This window comes from Sinohyriopsis cumingii, chromosome 16 (genome assembly GCF_028554795.1).
Source record: "Sinohyriopsis cumingii isolate HCF-2022 chromosome 16, ASM2855479v2, whole genome shotgun sequence".
NCBI classification, from domain to species: Eukaryota; Metazoa; Mollusca; class Bivalvia; order Unionida; family Unionidae; genus Sinohyriopsis; species Sinohyriopsis cumingii.
This window is the reverse complement of record NC_142976.1, coordinates 61,306,024-61,324,297: the sequence shown is the minus strand read 5'-3', so window position 1 is coordinate 61,324,297 and position 18,274 is coordinate 61,306,024. Positions and strand designations below refer to the sequence as shown.

At 36.1% G+C, this 18,274-nt stretch overlaps 1 protein-coding gene across 1 annotated transcript in view; it reads right to left on the bottom strand.

Annotated features, from left to right (window-relative positions):
• Positions 1 to 2,861: 2,861 nt before the first annotated feature.
• LOC149780542 (polyadenylate-binding protein 2-B-like) overlaps positions 2,862 to 18,274 on the bottom strand; it is a 31,556-nt gene continuing 16,143 nt past the window's right edge. Inside the window, exons 4-6 of the mRNA XM_089937560.1 lie at positions 13,357 to 13,444; positions 9,863 to 9,978; positions 2,862 to 7,802 (exon numbers count right to left, since the gene is read on the bottom strand). Coding sequence (XP_089793686.1) covers positions 7,766 to 7,802; positions 9,863 to 9,978; positions 13,357 to 13,444 — 241 coding nt within the window. The 3' untranslated portion in view covers positions 2,862 to 7,765. The remainder of the gene's footprint in view (positions 7,803 to 9,862; positions 9,979 to 13,356; positions 13,445 to 18,274) is intronic.

Sequence of the window (18,274 nt, the reverse complement as noted above, 5' to 3'; positions counted from 1 at the left end):
AAAAGTCAAGATACCTAATATCGTTGTCAGGAGAAAGGACACTGGGATTCAGAGTGCCCTAAGAGAAAAGAGAAGAAACAGAAACAAGACGAAAAAGAGAAGAGGGATTCAGAAGAAGAAGAAATTGAAGATGAGGAAGAACTTGTGCCAGTGAAGACATGGAAATGGAAAAATTGACAATGTGAGCCGATGCGTTGGCCCTGATGTGAAATTTCATACTACCTTCTAAAAGAGAATAGACCAGAAAGAAAACTTAAGTGTCTCTTGGTCTTGACATTGTATAATAAGGATGGCGTGTTTTGTTTTTACTCACACTTTATGAAATTGTGCTCTTTCACCTCTCTGGATCACGTTTTAGTTAGAATTGAAATGGAAGGATGTTTTCCTTCACGCACGCTCTTTAGGCATGCAAATCGGTAAACAATAGTCAGTCTATTCATCCATCATTTTGTGTCTTGATTTTTCCTAAATCACACACTGATGCCATAAAATAACGGGTTAAATGGTTTTTGTAGTGTTGGGGGTGGGGGTGGGGTGTAGGTGTTTGGCAGAGTTGGTCATTGCAGGTGAGGGCTTAGGTGCTTTCAAAAAACTTTTTCTTCTTCACTCTGTGTTGATGGAATATAATGGGTTATTTTCTTCACTCTCTGTTGGTAGTATATATAAAGGGTTATTTCTTCACTCCGTGTGGATGGTGTATAATGGTTTTCTTCTTCCCTCTGTGGTGTGGGTGTGTGTGTTCGCGTACGTTGTGTAGATCGTATACTTGGTTGTCTTTTTTCTTCTTCCTCCCGAGTGTGGATAGTATATTTGGGGTTTGTATGCGTGAGCGACGTTGTGTGGATAGTATATTCGGGTTTTTTATGCGTTAGCGACGTTGTGTGGATAGTATATTTGGGGTTTGTATACGTTCGCGTACCTTTGTGTGGATAGTATATTTGGGGTTTGTACGCGTTAGCGACGTTGTGTGGATAGTATATTTGGGGTTTGTATGCGTTCATGTAAGTTTGTATGGATAGCATATTTGTGGCCTTTCTGCGTTCACGTACGTTTGTATGGATAGTATATTTGGGGTTTGTATGCGTTAGCGTACGTTTGTATGGATAGTATATTTGGGGTTTGTATGCTTTAGCGTACGTTTGTATGACAGTATATTTGGGGTTTGTATGCGTTCGCGTACATTTGTGTGGATAGTATATTTTAATTTTGGTTTTATTCTTCGATCTGTGTGTGTGTGTTAGTGTAAGAACGTCTGGATAGTATATTTGTTGGTTGTTTTCCTCTTCCCTGTGTGAATAGTATATTTTGGGTTTGTTTTTTCTTCTTCCCTCTGTGGTGTACGTGCGTGTGTGTGTATTGGTCTCTGTTGGACCCTATAAAACCCCCTTTATCCCTATCACATACATTCTACCTACCTACCTACAGTAGCGCGTATTCAGGTCAGCCACTTGCAACACTGTTGCCATTTATCCCCTAGTTTACAGTACAGTGACGTCACTGACGCTGGAAATGTTGAGACTATAAATATGGACTTGGGGGTTTTCCACAGGTTGTAGCTATACATACGTACTAGAGTTCATAAACAGGAACGTCACTCAAGCTGAGGCTATAAAAAGGCAGCGGGGTTTTCCAAAGGAATAACCCACAAGTTGTAGCTATAAATAGATAGTGAGATTGCATAGGAATTTCAGCTGATTATAGCTATAAATAGATACATGGGTGTTTATCCACGATCGTCACATAAGTTGATATTGTAAGTAGTTACTAATTTTATCCATTTTAGTCTAAACCATTGTAACTTAATTTTCGGGTATATGTTTACTTTCCTTTAAATTCTGGGACAATTTCGTCATTTTAGCGTTACTTTTAGTCACATCCATTTTGTCGTTGAGCATTTCCTTGATTATAGCTATTTATAGCATCATTACAATTATGCAAATTTTTGAACACCCCAGCAATATTTCAGGTCTTGGTAATGCTTTACATGTAAATCTCATGCTTGTACTAGTGTGTGTATGTCTCTGTCTCTGTTGTGTTTGACCCTCTACCATCATTGTCCCTAGACAGTCCCACCATGTTCAATTCCCCTTGACGCTATACAGACCCACCATGTTCAATTTCCATGTCTTAAATTCCCCTTGAGGCTAGAGTTGCCAAAGACTTTTTCCCATGTTAAATTCCCTTGAGGCTATATCCCCCAGGAGTTTCCGTAATGTTAAATTTCCCATTGTCCCTAGACAGTCCCACGATCTATTCCCCATGTTAAATTCCCTTGAGGCTAGGGTGACCCCATTCACTACTAGGGGATCATATAGATCTAAATGGTCAAATGGTAATCCAAGTACTTGTGGAATGGTTCTACTACCCAACAGATGGGTAGAGTCCAAATGCAAATAGACTCGGGTTAAATAATCTATACTGGGAAAATACCGGTTTATCTAGAAATTGCAAACGTTGTTCTGGCCTGAACATTCATTTATACATGTAAATATAAAAGAAAAGAATTTTGTGAAAGTGAAAGAGCGCCCAGTTTTCTTCTGTAAGACATTTGTGTATGGGACGACACTAGATGGACCAACGACTGATGGTAGGAAGACACCACAAGTCAGATCTGTAATAAAGACCATTTTTAAAAAGGAAACATAGGCCCAACGACTTCAGATTTGACTAGACTGTATTTTATATGGTATATATTTATGTATTAAGAAACCAGCTATTTTGAGCAACCACTTGGGTTCCCATAGATGGTCTCTTACAACTCTTTTTACCTTATATCACAAGCAAGATGAGATGGATTCAATTAAAAATGACTTGGAATGTTTAACTCAGACTCCTAAATGTAACAAAAGAATCAAACAAAATCCTTTCATTCATCTTTATTGACAATTTTTACAACATTTATTTTCTTGCCCATGCATACAAGTTCATCTCTTTCTTTTTTTTATAAACATTTTTCTCTTTTCTATTTCTTGCTTTTTTTTACAGTCTTTTCAATAATATAAACACCCGTTTCTTTTTTTGTGAATTTTTTTTTCAAGTTAAGAGAATGTAATATCAAGCAATTTCCTGAAAAAGACAAGAACACATTATGTTATGCTGAAAAAAAAGATTTATATTTTAAAACACACAGGACTCTCACCAATGACAAAAAACTTAAGAAGCCCCCAAACAGATACAACTTGTCAAGTTCACTAAATAACAAGATCAGATCAACATGCAGTGTTTCAGCCAGATTAGACGAAAAAAGGGGCCAAACCAAATGGTGCCCTTCGTTTAAATAAGCTGGCCAAAGGTGTAATCATTATGGGTTCAGCTCATAATAAAGTATCATTTACATATGCTATTTTACATCTGCATGAAAAACAAAAGCCATTTTTTTTATTTAAGATGCTTCAAACTCGACACTAATAGATGTTGTTCTATGGGGTTTAATACCATTTTGCAGTGCATGACATACTATACATGGAAGCCAGTATTTCTGGTTGGGGAAGTATTTGAAAGACCCTGGGAAAGCCCGACCCATGGGAAGCTACACACCCACACTGATCAAAACAAGTTTTGAGCTCACGGAGAGGTGAAATGTAAGTGATCTGTAAAGGCGAGTGAATTAGAAAACTTAACCATGCTACTGTAACATAACAAGGGAAGCTCAGGTCTCCGATTTATACCCTATATATATTACAGGCATTTATGCTTTAAAAGTTTCAGCCTTCAAGCATATTCTGGAAGGAATTTCAATGTGGACTCCAATTCTTTCTTGAAAGTTTCACTTTTCGTTTGACCTTCAACTTTGTTTCTTTGGGTTTTAACAGCTTGTTTGCTAGAATCGTAGCTGTGGTAATTGTTACCACTACTGTGATTTGACTGCAATGATGGGATAAATCAGTTATTATTCCATAACTGCCTTATTTTTCAGATCTTAAAAGAAATTTCTTGTGTCAATCATGTCAGCAAAACATTGATGCGTTGACAAACGTTACCATGTGCTTAAAAGAACTGACACGACTACAGATGTTTTTTTTTTCCAGTTGAAAATACTAATAAAGGAAGAGTGTAAGTTAATTAATAACTGAATTTCTTTTGATATTTTTACAAGAAGACTATTACATTCTGATCACGTCAAGCTATTCTTGACCTGTCAAACGATAAATATTATAGAGTACAATTAATTCATTTCCCGATGATCTGGAGCTTTGCCACATAAAGAATTAGGATAATGAGGGAAAACTGAAAGCCTGAACATTGCAACCAGTGCAAACGAAGATCATTTTTGGGGGGATTTTTTTGTTTCATAAAAAGAACCATTGAACCATTAATAATAAATTTAACAACTGGTTGGCATACCTGTATCAGATTTAAGCCTAAAAAATGTGCCTTGTTCATTTATTTGGTACCACCTTTCATCCATTAAATCCTTCTTTTTTTTTTTCGGGGGGTGGGGGTGGGGTGGGGTGGTAAATCCTGCAAGGGCGCATCCTAGCTGAAACAATGAATATGTCAAGAAAACTCTGTAAGCACACCTTCAAACTAACAAACTTTTTAGTAAAAATAAAAATGTATATCCCAGAAATTTCAAAATTTGCAACAATGCAAAGTTGTTTTAACAGCATGAAAATCTAACAAATATCAACATAAGTAACTTGATTATGTAAAGTTATTCCTATATTTATACTATCACTACTTTCTGTGGCATATGTACGGACAGACTGGGCCAAATAGCACTGTCCTTCTGCATGCAGTGGGCAAATATTATCATGAAAAGAAAATCAACAGAAATACAGGCATTGTAGAATTCTCCTCTGTATTGGTTGACCATCCTGGATCTGAAAGCAGGCTTTCCAAGCAACACTGTAGATCAACAGAAAATAGAACTCAGCCATTTAAGTGTGAGTGGATACTGTCTTTATCAGTAACCCCATTTTCTCATTACCAAGATCTTTTGCATACTCTCCTCCCCCCAACCCTTCAATAAAAAAAGAGCCTGTTGTATTACTACTTTCTACTTCTTGTTGCATTCTCCAGATTTTCAGAGTTCAAGGAAGTAACAAACAACAAAAACTGAAATAAAAATTTGAATAGCTGTCCAACTGTTTGACATCTGGCTATCATGAACTTTAGCAGATGCAATAAAGTTGGTTAACGGTATTCTGACGCAAAAGATGGCCAATATTATAATCTAATGCTAAAATAACATGTAAATAGGTCAATACTCTTTAAAAATGTAATGCAGCTCCTGAACAAGAAATGTTTCAAAATCAATCGCAAGAACGAGGGAAATTCTATTTCCAAGTGACAGGGGCACATGGGCATGAGAAGCACAAAGTACGAGATAAAAGCCACCCAGACACAAATATTAAAGTTATCCCCAAAACTGCATACAAGTCGGGACCAACTTCAAACTACAGAGATCACCTGTTTCGTATTGTGAGGGCAAATCAGGGTATTTTGTTTGTTCTACTGATTATTCCTAACAATCTGCACAGACCAGAACTACAAGAACATTGTGTGATGGGCTGATGCAGTTGGATTTAACTTGTATGCGAGTACTTTTCAACATGAATCAACACCCAATATTAATAACCTACAGTAATAATGTATGCAATTATAATGGATGTTTGTGCAATTAATGAAGAACCAGAAATATGTTCACAGAACATCAATGCCTGGTCATACTGCCTGGAAACTGACCCAGACAAAAAACCTAACAAGGTATAATGGATTGATGGATGGTCATCAGCAAAATCATACGGCCTGGAGGATAACCAGGCTGGCAAATTAACAATATTGTTAATGAATTCAGGTGGAAAGTTCAATCAAATGCGAATTGTGCACCCTTTCTACCCACATGAACAGACATATACTTAAATTTACATAAATCTAGCTTCTCTCTCAAGTAATGGTCGATACTCTATTTACGACATGTACTATTCTCACCAAAAAAATGCTGTGGTCTTGAAGAAAAAAAAACCACACCAAAAGTTCTACAAGATGATACAGAGACCTATGTGGTTACTACAGAAGATAACTTGCTTGCCAGGTATAAATAAAATAAATGTATGAATGGGGATAACATGGGCAAAAGCTGTAAACTGGGTAAAACTAATCACACTGCATCTGAAAAATGCAAGTAAAAACTGCATGGCTAAAATGGAAATGCTTAAGAACATGTTCAGCACATGTGGGTCATTGTGTAATATGTTCAAAGCAGTAAGAAAGCATGTCACTGAATGAATTGTCTGAGCTTCATAACCAATTGTCAAAAGCACACTGAAAATTCAAAGGGTTTAGAAAATATAAGCAAATGAAAAAAAAAATCAAATAAAAAACCTTAAAACAAATTTTCCATGACCTTAAAACCCAGGTCAAATGGGTGAGCAAGCACGGCAGAATGAATGGTCTTTGCTTCATAATAATGCATCACAGTATGAAGAAAATTCATCAGGGGTTCATGAATATATGCCAACAGATAGAAACATTCATACAAAACTAAATGTACTTTTTCTATGAACGTTACCATAAGACAAGCAAGTGAGCACGACACAATGAATTATCCAGACATCGTAATATTTCATTTAAAGCACAAAGGCATTTAGGAAATATAACAAACTGTTAAAAAAAATAATCAAAACCATGAAAGAAAATTGTTGTATTTGACCCATAAAAAAAAGGGCAATTGAGCATCACAGATTAAATTGTCGCAGCATCATAATGATTCTTGAGAAGCATGATCATCAGGTTGAAGAAATACAAGCATATGAAAAACCTAATCAAAACCCAACACATTTTTTCTGTGACCTCGAGCCCAAGACAAATGAATGAGCAGGCACACCATGGAATGAATTCTCTCAATTTCAAAATGATTCCTGCCAAGTATAATCAAGGGGTTTAGAAAATATATACAAATGAAAAACTTGAACCAATTTCTTCTCACTTTCCCCTAATGCTTGCTCAACAAACAGTATGCCTATATCTACTGAAGGATGGAATAAATCCCAACATGGCCCAAATTGTAAAATCAATGACAACAGTGTATAGAATACTGTGATGACCATAACGATATCCTTTACAATGGATAGGTGTCCTCTGTATAATGGTTGAAATTGATGGTGAAATTAAGTTATTTTTAATTGTGTAATTAATATGGAGTGTTAGCTTGAGCAGGTTTCATGTATACTGCAACCTTCCATAAGTCACCTACCCTAATCAACCAAACTCCCCATATTGGGCCTGCTTGGAGTTATTTCCATATTGTGTTCCTTTTACATTCCACTTCCTTATACCAGCTATATTTATCAGTTCCCAGAGATAGCTGCTTAGGAAAGGTTGTACTTTACATTTTTAGAAAATAACAAGTTCTCCATGTAAAAGGATACATAATAATGTTCCCATGCTCAAATAATGGGACTTTTTAAATACATATCTTTATTCAGCAGCTTCTAGCACAAACAGATGCACACAAAATACTTACCGCTTTAAAGTACAACGCACGGTCTCCTGGATTTGCTTGGCTCATTAAAAATGTCTTGTACATATCTATTACATTCTCTTTTTCTTTTTTGTTTCAACATTTTTTCCTGAACTTAAAATCAAATTATTATTTTAGAGAAAAATGCAATGCAAAAATAGTAAATGAATTTGTGAGGGTTTCTTTTATTTATTTTTTTCTTCTCTTCCTCACAAATGTGCAAATAGCCTTTTTGTATCCAAAATTATGATGAATTTTTTAAATAAATAAAATCCTGTTCATGAGTTGGTCGGATCAGTTTCAATAAGGAGAGAAGTATGTAGCTCGTCTGTACCGCCTGGAAATGAAAATAACGAATAAAAAGCTTTTTAACTATCACATCACAGAAAGGGTCATCAGGATTTATGCATGAATATATATGTACAGGGTTTAATGTCTGTATACTGTTTCTAACAGTATGTTTTTGGATACCCCCCACCAAAGAATACAATTTTACAATGTCTAACTTAGGGTTGGGTGAGAGGCGAGGCAGGATTAAACACCATTTTTATTTCTCCCCAGAGCTGGCTAATTAATTATTGTATCTACAACGAATATATGACGAAATCAGAATTTTTGTAATCTAAATCTCGTCTGCTTTTTATTTTATGGAAATCCAGATGTCTCTGAATGAAAACAATGTTCGTTATTAAAACAGGAATTATCAATGTCCATGAAGATCACACTGTAAAAGCTGCTGGACCCGATCAACACACTATGATTATGACAGTTTCAGCTTAATCAAAGTTTGAACAGAGACAGAGAGTGAAGAAGCCTTCGTACAAGAATTTAGCAAACTACTGCATCATTTACATAAAAAAATTATATATGTGCATGTATGACACACCATAACGAGCAGTGATACTTTCATACAGACTTAACATTTAGCTTTCAGCACTTGCTCTGTGATTGATCATTGATTTAATACTACATGGCGTCCACATGAGGTTTGAGCAGTACTGCTGAGTGTTATTACTTACATCAGAATGGCAGGTGAGTCTGCATACTGGACATAAATGGTGACTGAGCAATGTTGATTGATGCTATTAATTGTTCTTGTTTAGACCAATGAGAATGGGATGAAAAATTCAAAATGTTGGGTATTTGAAATGATAAATTACAAGTAAATTTCATAACCTCTCAGACTTGTTCACAATATATCTATCCAGTAATGAGGCAAATACATTCCCAGACATTTTATGGTTGTAATCAGGCAGCAACAGAAAAATTTACAAGAGACCAACCACCATTAATATTGGCCACCATGTATAGCCTATCATGTGCTGATAAATGGCGTTAAACCCTACAACAACCATAAAGAAACATGACACTGCTTACATGACAAGGATTCAAATATCTTCAGTATTTAAATGGTATTTGGAATTCAAGTTTTGTACTTCCTTGTTTTATCCAATTCTCCTTTCCATTTAGTTAATGGTTTCTGTGCACAGGTGGAAAAAATTTCAAAATGAAATTTGTTATTGCAACTGATACAATTTGATGGCCACATATAAAAACAAATGCAACCATTTTACTCGCACAAAGAACAAAAGCACTCAACAAGCTCTATCAACCAGATTAAAGATCAACAAGCTCTACCAGCAAGACGAAAGATCAAGCTCTACCAGCAATACGAAAGATCAACAAGCTCTACTGACCAGTTGAAAGATCAACAAGCTCTATCAACAAGATGAAAGATCAACAAGCTTTTCCAACAAGATGAACCATCAACAAGATCCATCAATGTGATGAAAGATCAACAAGCTCTACCAATGAGATGAATGATCAACAAGATCTATCAACCAGTTGAAAGATCAACAAGCTCTACCAATGAGACGAATGATCATGTTATTAACATAATTGGATGTAACTCAAAATTAAACCCATTCAAGACCTTCAAACAAGTTTAATTACAAAGTCTCATCAAAACTGGATTGAAACAAAAATGCAAGCAGTGAAAAGCTCAGCCGATCAGATGCTCGATCACCCAATAAATATGCATGAATCTTCACTTGAAAATCTTGATATGAGCTTATATACCATGTCTGATCAAAATCTAATGAGAATGATGGCCTCTAGATTGGTTACATGCTCAGCCAATCAAATGCAAGATCACATTAAATGTGTTGAGTTCACTCATAAATAATCACTCTTAAGATCCTGATGTTACATGATAATAAACCAAGTGAGATCAGAAATTAATCCTTTACAGCAATCACAAACAAGTACTGATGGACAAATGAAGCACACAAGGATGTCAGATGAAGGGCTGCATAGTAAATTCTCTTGGTTTTTGGTTAGTGTGCTGAAAACAGTAGTACCTGATCCTGAATTTACATTTCCAACAATGATACTTACCCTCGTGATCTGGGTCTGGGAGAAAATCCATAGTAACCACCACGCCTTCTAAATCGACCCCGAGGTGGTCTGTTGGTTGTGCTCAGTCCTGGCCTATTTGTTCTCTTGGAAGATACCTATATATATATATATATATCGAACAGAGGTGAAAAACAATAAGCACACTGGTCAATCTTGCATAAATTTTCCAGAATCTAAAATTTCAACCTGAACTGGTGACACATTTCACTGTACAAAACAAGTAAATCACACATTGTATGATGCAGTAGTAACTGCTTGATTCTATTTATAGATTCTGTGTATTCCTCTCATCCAAAAGTCATAAACATATTCAACTTAATTTAAAAGTGTTTATGTTCCTTCTAAATTTTGAAGTTTTTTGTCCACTCTTCAATTCTGCTGTCATTATTTTAGGTCAGTACAAATAGCTGACTTTTCAATAGCTACTGTGTTTCACATTCAATATCTAACAAATTCCTGGTACAAATTAGTAAATTTGGTACTCCTTATAACAACAGGACAAAAACCAAGGTGGTATGATTTCCACATCAGGTGCTGCTGTGCTTTCTTCCTAGTGTTCACATGAGAATCACCTTGAAACATTTTATCCCTCAATGTAACAATATAGTGAGACCCAGCTACAGCATACTCTGTTATAACACAAATTCAGATATAATAAGGTCGTGGTGTGGGTTCTGAAATTTTATATACATGTATTTTTCTTGTACACAGAAAAAATTCTTTCTTAAAAGTATGAAAAAAGTAAAATGTTTATTACCATTTTGGGGAAGAAAAAGCGCATAAATAATACAAGATGATTGTGGCGTGGCCCTTGAAATTTTGTATGTATTTTTATAGTACATGAAAAAATAGTTTCTTTTTCTTAAAAGTCCGAAAAATAATGTGTAAAAATTTATTCTGAGATTGAAAGGGCTTCACCAATGTCACAAACTACAATTTTTTTTTATTTTCCTTATTGGCGGCAAAATATACCATGTGGCAATTTTTTTTTGGATGACATTGTTGGCTGTTTAAACTTGTATATACAACCATTGGTTTGGAGTGGAGAAATTCAGAGGCCCCATGAAAGGAAGTTTATCTCTTATAACATAAACAATTCTTTGTCCTTATTGACAAACCATCTTAACAGTTCATCGTTATATCATAATCCACTTATGTTGAAATCGAGCATGAGTACTGTATGTTGTGAGAAATCCACTTTTTTTGTTGTTGACATTTCTGGATTCAATGTATGTGATGAGATTCGTAGGCGAGTACATGGTGTTGATACTTTATTCATGCTATACATTAGACATGCGTATATAAACAGTATATACGTATATGTACCAATCCATGGTTCTCTAAATAAAGTAAAATATTATATATGCCTTCTCTGTTTTCACCATAGGCGTATTTCCCATATAATATGTATCGATTTAAGTATCTGTGCCAATGAAGCACGTATTTTACTGCCTGTGTTTATTACCTACCCCGTCCAATTTTTTTGGGTACATGCATCATTTTATTCAGCTAACTTACCTGGTTGCTTATAATACGGTCGGGTTCCTTGGCTCCTCCCAACTACTGTGTTATAGTGGGGTTACACTACAATGTTGTTTACTCTAAATTGGAAAGCAGAATTTTTGTTGCTGAATGTCTGCAATAATTTCACAAACTGTGGCAATTGTGTTGTGTTACAAGTTAGAGATCATCATCCTTCAACTCTTTAAATAACAACATACATGTTTGAGCAAGGGAGTTCAATAATGGTTTTCTTCCTATGTATTACAGCATATCTGCAGAAATGAAACCAATTTTTGGAGCAGATTATGTTACTTCAATAATACTTTCCTGTTCATAATACCTAGGTGGAATGATAACTACCTCGCACATCCAGCTCTCCCGAGTCAATTTATAGCTATCAAGTATCCTTAAACTGCCTGCCTAAATGTGCAAGAGTCAGACATGAGTAGTCTCCCCTCTAACATATGGATTTACATCATGACCAGAGAAGAATGCTGGCGGTCAGAAGGATATAATTGTGGGGAGGCTGCAAGTGTTTATTTGGATTATGATTTGGTAAGTATTATTGATGAAGAAACATTTTAGTCCAAACACTGGTTTCTTCTTCAACTATGTAACTCAAACTTCGTGAGAAATGGTACTAGGTGGATGGAGTTCAGACCGTATTCAGTGACATCAGAATTTCATGTGCACTCATTAGCGTGCTGCCAAATTGGATTACAAGTGGAGGTCGACACTTGGAGTAGTTAATCAGACGTGGAGTATATAACAATGTCAATGTCAGTGAAAATCAGAGATATACCGACATTAGACAGTACATCAAAGCAAAGATAGATAAGTAAATGCCAGATGATAGATGATTTAGATCCCTATCAAATACCAAAGTCAGAGGGGAGTACTATGGAGGTCTTACTCCCATGCATTCAGTACCCAGATACAATAAATTATCTGACTTATGCTAAGAGGTCCTATACCTTACAGGAAATGAAAGCGTGGATGCATACAATCAATTTACATCTGGATGGGTTACAGAAGTCACTATGTGCGTGAAAAAAGGATACCATGTTGTTCGGGTAAAGGTAATACACAATCGTCCTCCTCATCTTCTCTCTCTCTCTCTCATTTCCACCACCCCTTCTCTCTCTCATCTTTTCACCACCCCTTTATCCTGGCATGTTGACATTTCAGTTTATGCAGATAGACAGCTTTAGATAATATATTTATATATTAAACCACATACAAGAATAAATTACTTAAATATGTAGTCTAGATGCCAGACTTCGTGAATGATGAGCTTCAGAAACATTCGTTCCTATGTAAGCATTTGCATACGTATTTTAAACAACACTATTATTTTTCACCTATGGCTCTGCCACTTGAAAGAACACATTTTTTTAACCCACTAGATGAAATGTATCGTTTTTGTCTTCCATGCACGTAAATATCGGATCCCCATTAATTTTGATATCAAACTGAATGGGAAAAAATCAATCATTTTTTTATTTTATTTTAGGTACTCCGAATGTCCAATATTTAAAAGCCACTTGCGCCACCTTTCCTCTGACAACTATTCTGTTTGTTCACCATATTTCTGATGTAAGTTGGGAAGTATGAAGTATGACAAGTCTTTCTCATGGTCATCCTGATTCACACACCCGAACATGGCACAAAAGTTTACCACTGTTGCTGAACCAAGCTTACAACATAAAAGAAGTGTACTAGTAGTGTTGCCATACACATGGTGTTGTAATCCGATATGGTGCACGCTAAAACTGATGATGTCACATGAATGCAGTCTATAGCTTGTGAGGTGCGGATTTACAATGTAGCAAATAAAGTTAACACCCACAAAACACAACAGTAACTCCTGGAGGTGAAGTATAAGCTGTCCTGCATTTTTGCAGAAGAGAAACCATTTAAAACAGTGCAGTCTGTACAAATTTTGAAACAAATGCATTTGTCTCTGTTACCTTTATCTGTCTCCCTCTGAATAATGATTCATCCAGGGCCATGGCTGTTGCCACCGAGTCTTTGTCGGCAAACTCTACATAAGCAAACCTGAAAGAAAATTCAAACATTAGACAATGATATACACCATTGAAGAAATGGTTTATTGTAACATCTGCATGAAGACCATTTTTCTCCAAGATAAGAAACCTTGCAGAATTTGTTTTCTTATAAGCAACTGATGATTAGGTTGTAGTCAATGGTGTGTACAATTATTACATTCAATTTTCATACAAGAAATGTATGCCATTGTTCACTATGACTACCTGACAGTGGCTTTTTAGGGTTAAGCCTGCCTAATAAGTTCAAAATATAAAATAATAACTAGAAGTAGAACATAAGAATACAAGATCTGGTCTGGCTTTTACCCTCAATTTTTTTCCTCTAGAATCCAGAATGTTTTGCCCCACTACCATAAATGTATCAGCTATAGCCAGGATCAGTAGGATTTGTAATCATACAAAATCAGTAGTCTAACATGTATTTACATCATTTCCTGGCTGCAGGGTGAATGGGTGGTGATGTTAATACAAAGCTAGTGCTACCCTCTTCCAAGTTAACTTTAATGAATCAGCTTTCCTGTTATAACAAACATCACTGTTCGCCACAAACACAAGGTCTCAGTAGGCCCAAGATAACTCACCTGGGCAGTCGATAAGTGTCAGCCCTAACCCCGATTTAACCAATGTTAGAGAGTACAGAAAAGCGTGAAGCACATCCCATTTAAGGTTGCTGTCATGTATCTTCTTTCCAAGATTATATGTGTGTGTGATTTGGATTTTTAATGTAGCTTTAAAAAAAAATCATTTATATCGCTATGTTGTCTTCAATATGGCAGTTTATAGTGATGTCATGCACTGGGGCACCTGCCACAGAGATATAGCACAATGACCCACCCTGTCACATTATCCAGACACCAGGGCAACCAGTTCTAACACCAACCTCTTAATGCTGAGCACCAAGCGAGGCAGCTGTCAGTACCATTATTAAAAGTCTTTGGTATGACTCAGCTGGGGTTCAAACTTGCAACCTCCTGCATCCATGGCGGACGCTCTAACCACTAGGCCACAGAAGAGGCGACGACTATAGTACTCATCACAATTTACCTCCCTTGCCTGTTACACAAATGAGAAATTCGAGTTAGTAGGATGCATTGTTTACATTCCTTCCAATACTTGTTTTTGGGGTTTAATGCCATTTTTCAGCACATGATAGGATATACATGGCAGTCATTAAAGCTGGCGGAGGAAGAACTCAGAAGGAAAGAACCCTGGCAAGAACCACTGACCATGGAAGCTACTGGCTAGCTTTCACCCATATTGGCCGAGTATGAGACTTAAATCAACATGGACCTGGTCTGGCTTTCACCATTTGAAGTCCAGAATCCAGAAATCTGTCTGCCGCAAGTTGTCTAAATTAAAATTAACCCAACCAAATATCTTAAGTCAAGACATAAAGTTGAAACTTCTATTGTAAAATTAAGGGATGAAATATAATGCTACAATGTTATAAAATGAATCAATGATGAGTGCCTGTCAGGATGGGGGAATGAATAAAAAGCCACCAGCATTTATGATGAAATAATGACAAGCAAATACTACTACCAAGATCAGCAAAATGTACTAAAATGTGCAAGTGACATTTTTGTAAGTCTTTGGCATGGCTCTGAAAGGGATCGAACCCACAACCACCTGCATCCAAGGCGGATGCCCTAACCACTTAGTCCACCAGGGTGGTCTGGTCTTGAGTGTAAAAAGCAATCGTCTTCAATTCATCCTTTCCCATCAATGAATTGTCACACCACATAGCCAGTAAAAATCAGATGATGGTGAAAATTGCTGGTGGTGAAGAATATTCCTCCAGATAAATGCCGAAAAGGAGGCAATACAAAAATATTTATCACTGGAATTTAAAACTGAGGTAACAGTGACCTTTTTGCTCAAAATTAAGTAGGAAATTGCTCAGTTTAGTGTAATGTGGCAAATATGTAACTTTGTAATGTATCTGCCTGGTTGGTGGAAGTTAGCTCTGGCTTATCATGGAGTAATGATACATTATACTTTCCTGTACAGTGAATATGACTGCATACTATAATTTCCTTTTATGTGAAACAAAAAAAATATTGTGCAGTCATAAACCATGAATTAAGTTTCAAGGTAATGAATAAAAAAAAACAACAAAGAGTTTATCTCTATCTGAGTATACATTAAATATAAGAGATACCTATAAATATTATGGTGGCTACGAAGTTAAAACAACAAATTCCAATATAATCATGCCTTTTTCCAAGATCAGTTTTTATTGTCATCTCTTGAATTCAGTAGTCATATGCAAGCATCATGTCTAGGAAGAATGGCAGTATGTCAAAGATGACAATAAATAACGACTAGTGGCCATCTTGTGTAATATCGACAATAAATATTATCTTCGTAGATGCATGCTGTTTTGACCATAAAATGTGCAGTCCCACACCTTTCACTGTAAAGATTTCTTGGAACATAAACCTTTAGATTTGCATGAAAAACTTGAATGGCATATATAAGATTCAAAACCCTGACTATGCCCATATATATTTATCTGTGCAAATATCTGTCACAAGTTTACTTCTAGTAGAGATATTTTCAAAATTTAAACTGTTTTATGTTGCTTGAGATGAGATCTATCATTTAACAATGACTTAAAAGTAATTAAATGACAATGAAAATCAGCGGGGGTTGGTACTATCAATTCATATTTGTTTTGAACATCATCCACACTGCATAAAAAAGTATCTGGAACACAAAAATAAGGGGTATTTAATTAATTCAAAAGATTCACATTTAGCTTTACCTCGTAAAGAATGTCATAAAATACTTCAGCTTACTCATCTGTGACATCAGTGACCCTTATGGCTTGAACAGATTCACACAATGATAGGAAGACTCGGTTTAGTATAATGCAGTAAATGCCACTTTAAAGTTTTGCCCCACTACCATAAATGTATCAGCTATAGCCAGGATCAGTAGGATTTGTAATCATACAAAATCAGGAGTCTAACATGTATTCACATCATTTCCTGGCTTTAGAGTGAATGGGTGATGTGTTCCGATATCTCTGGGAAGCAAGAAATGTGGCATTCTTTGTGGTTGTTTAATAATTTTGTTCTCACAATATAGTTCCATTGTTCTTGAAAAAGGGATAATTTTAAAAATGACAAATGTTGATAGAGGTGGACTTTGTATGATTGTTTAGAACAAATAAGTACAGAAATTTTTGTTGCTGCTGCATTTTCTCTTGGAAGTGTTCACTGACAGCAAGGACATTCAGTCTATACAAATTGAAAGTTTGCCTCACGAAGAAGGCATTGGTTAGATATTAGAAGATCAAGTGAATTGCTGTAAAAAACATTTCTCACCTTACTTGCATTTGTAAACCCAGTCACATTGACAGTGCAACTCAAAGGTGTCCATATGTCAAATTAAAAAGCAAGGCAATCTGAGGAGAGGGTTGAGGCAATTTATTTGCTGAATTGTGGGAAGAGTTGTTACGTTACTGCACCTGATACGAAAATGTGACAGTGTGACAGGTATTAAATCTCCATCTATTTGCCTATGAATTAAAGCAACCTGTGGAGAAAAGAGTGTCTTTGTGAAGAGATTCGACTTGCATCCCTTTTCATTGGGGTCAGGGGTCACCCAATATTCCAAATGTGTTTGTAAAGGCAAGTGAAGTTTCGGTTCAAGGGCAACAACGAATAGCCATATACGACTTCTACAGATTTTTTGTTCATCTCAGGCTAATGTAAGCCAAACATCATTTGATCTTGGCGAGTTGAGCATGGACTAATCCAGATATTGTTTGAATAGAAAGAACAACTAAGATCTATGTATACAAGTCCATCACGATTCATTTATTTGATGGATTAAAGTCAGCAGCATAAATCTGGGAGAGAACAATATATAGCCATAATGACCATTCTGTTGTAATGGACATGAAACCAACTTAATAATAATAATAATAACATATCTGGCGCTTGATATTTGTTCAAAGACTAATGTTGTGGGGGCCCCCCGAGTGGCCTAAAGCGCTCCCCATTACGGATCATTGCCATCTCACCTCTGTCTGTGTGGGGTTTGAGTCTAGAATTTCGCCAATGTGGGCATGTGAGAAAGCTTGCCAGTAGTTTCTCGTGGGTCGGTGGTTCTTCGCGGGGTTTTCCTGGGTTCTTCCTCCACCATTAATACATGCTGCCATGCATAGCCTATCGTGTGCTGAAAAATGGCATTAAACCCCACAACAACTAATGCTGTGTGCAACAGCCACTTTTGCCATTTCCTACGAGTGAAGGCATACAAGATGCGCCACTTTTCATTCGGGTAAGTGGCTCCTCAATATTCAAAATGCATCTATGAAGCCTGATGAAATAGCAGTTCCCCGAGTTACAACGAGTAACCATATGCAGCTTCGTTTGATTTTCTGTTCTTCATAGACTTCACACATATGCCATATTTTGATCCTGGCAGGCGAGCAAGTATCTACTGTATTTACCATATATTACTGGGAATACGAATTTGCTAGGACACCAATTTATTTTTTAAAAAATGAGTTTGTGCACTATATGTTTTAAGACGTATAATTTTTTTCTGTCTTAAGTTATGAGACACCTTTTAAATCATTCAAATATTAAAAGTCAGAAAAAATGTACTCAAACTTAAACTTTTTTTAAAAAATATTAAAGTGTACTTGAGATAAAACATAAAAAGTGTATTTTTTCTATACTCCCAATTGTGTCGGATGATTTTATTAACTTGTAGCTTTAATGTCTATTCATTTTAACATTCACGTGAATTATATACCGTATTTCTCTTATGATCAGCTGGTGCAGCGAGGGCCGAGATTTGG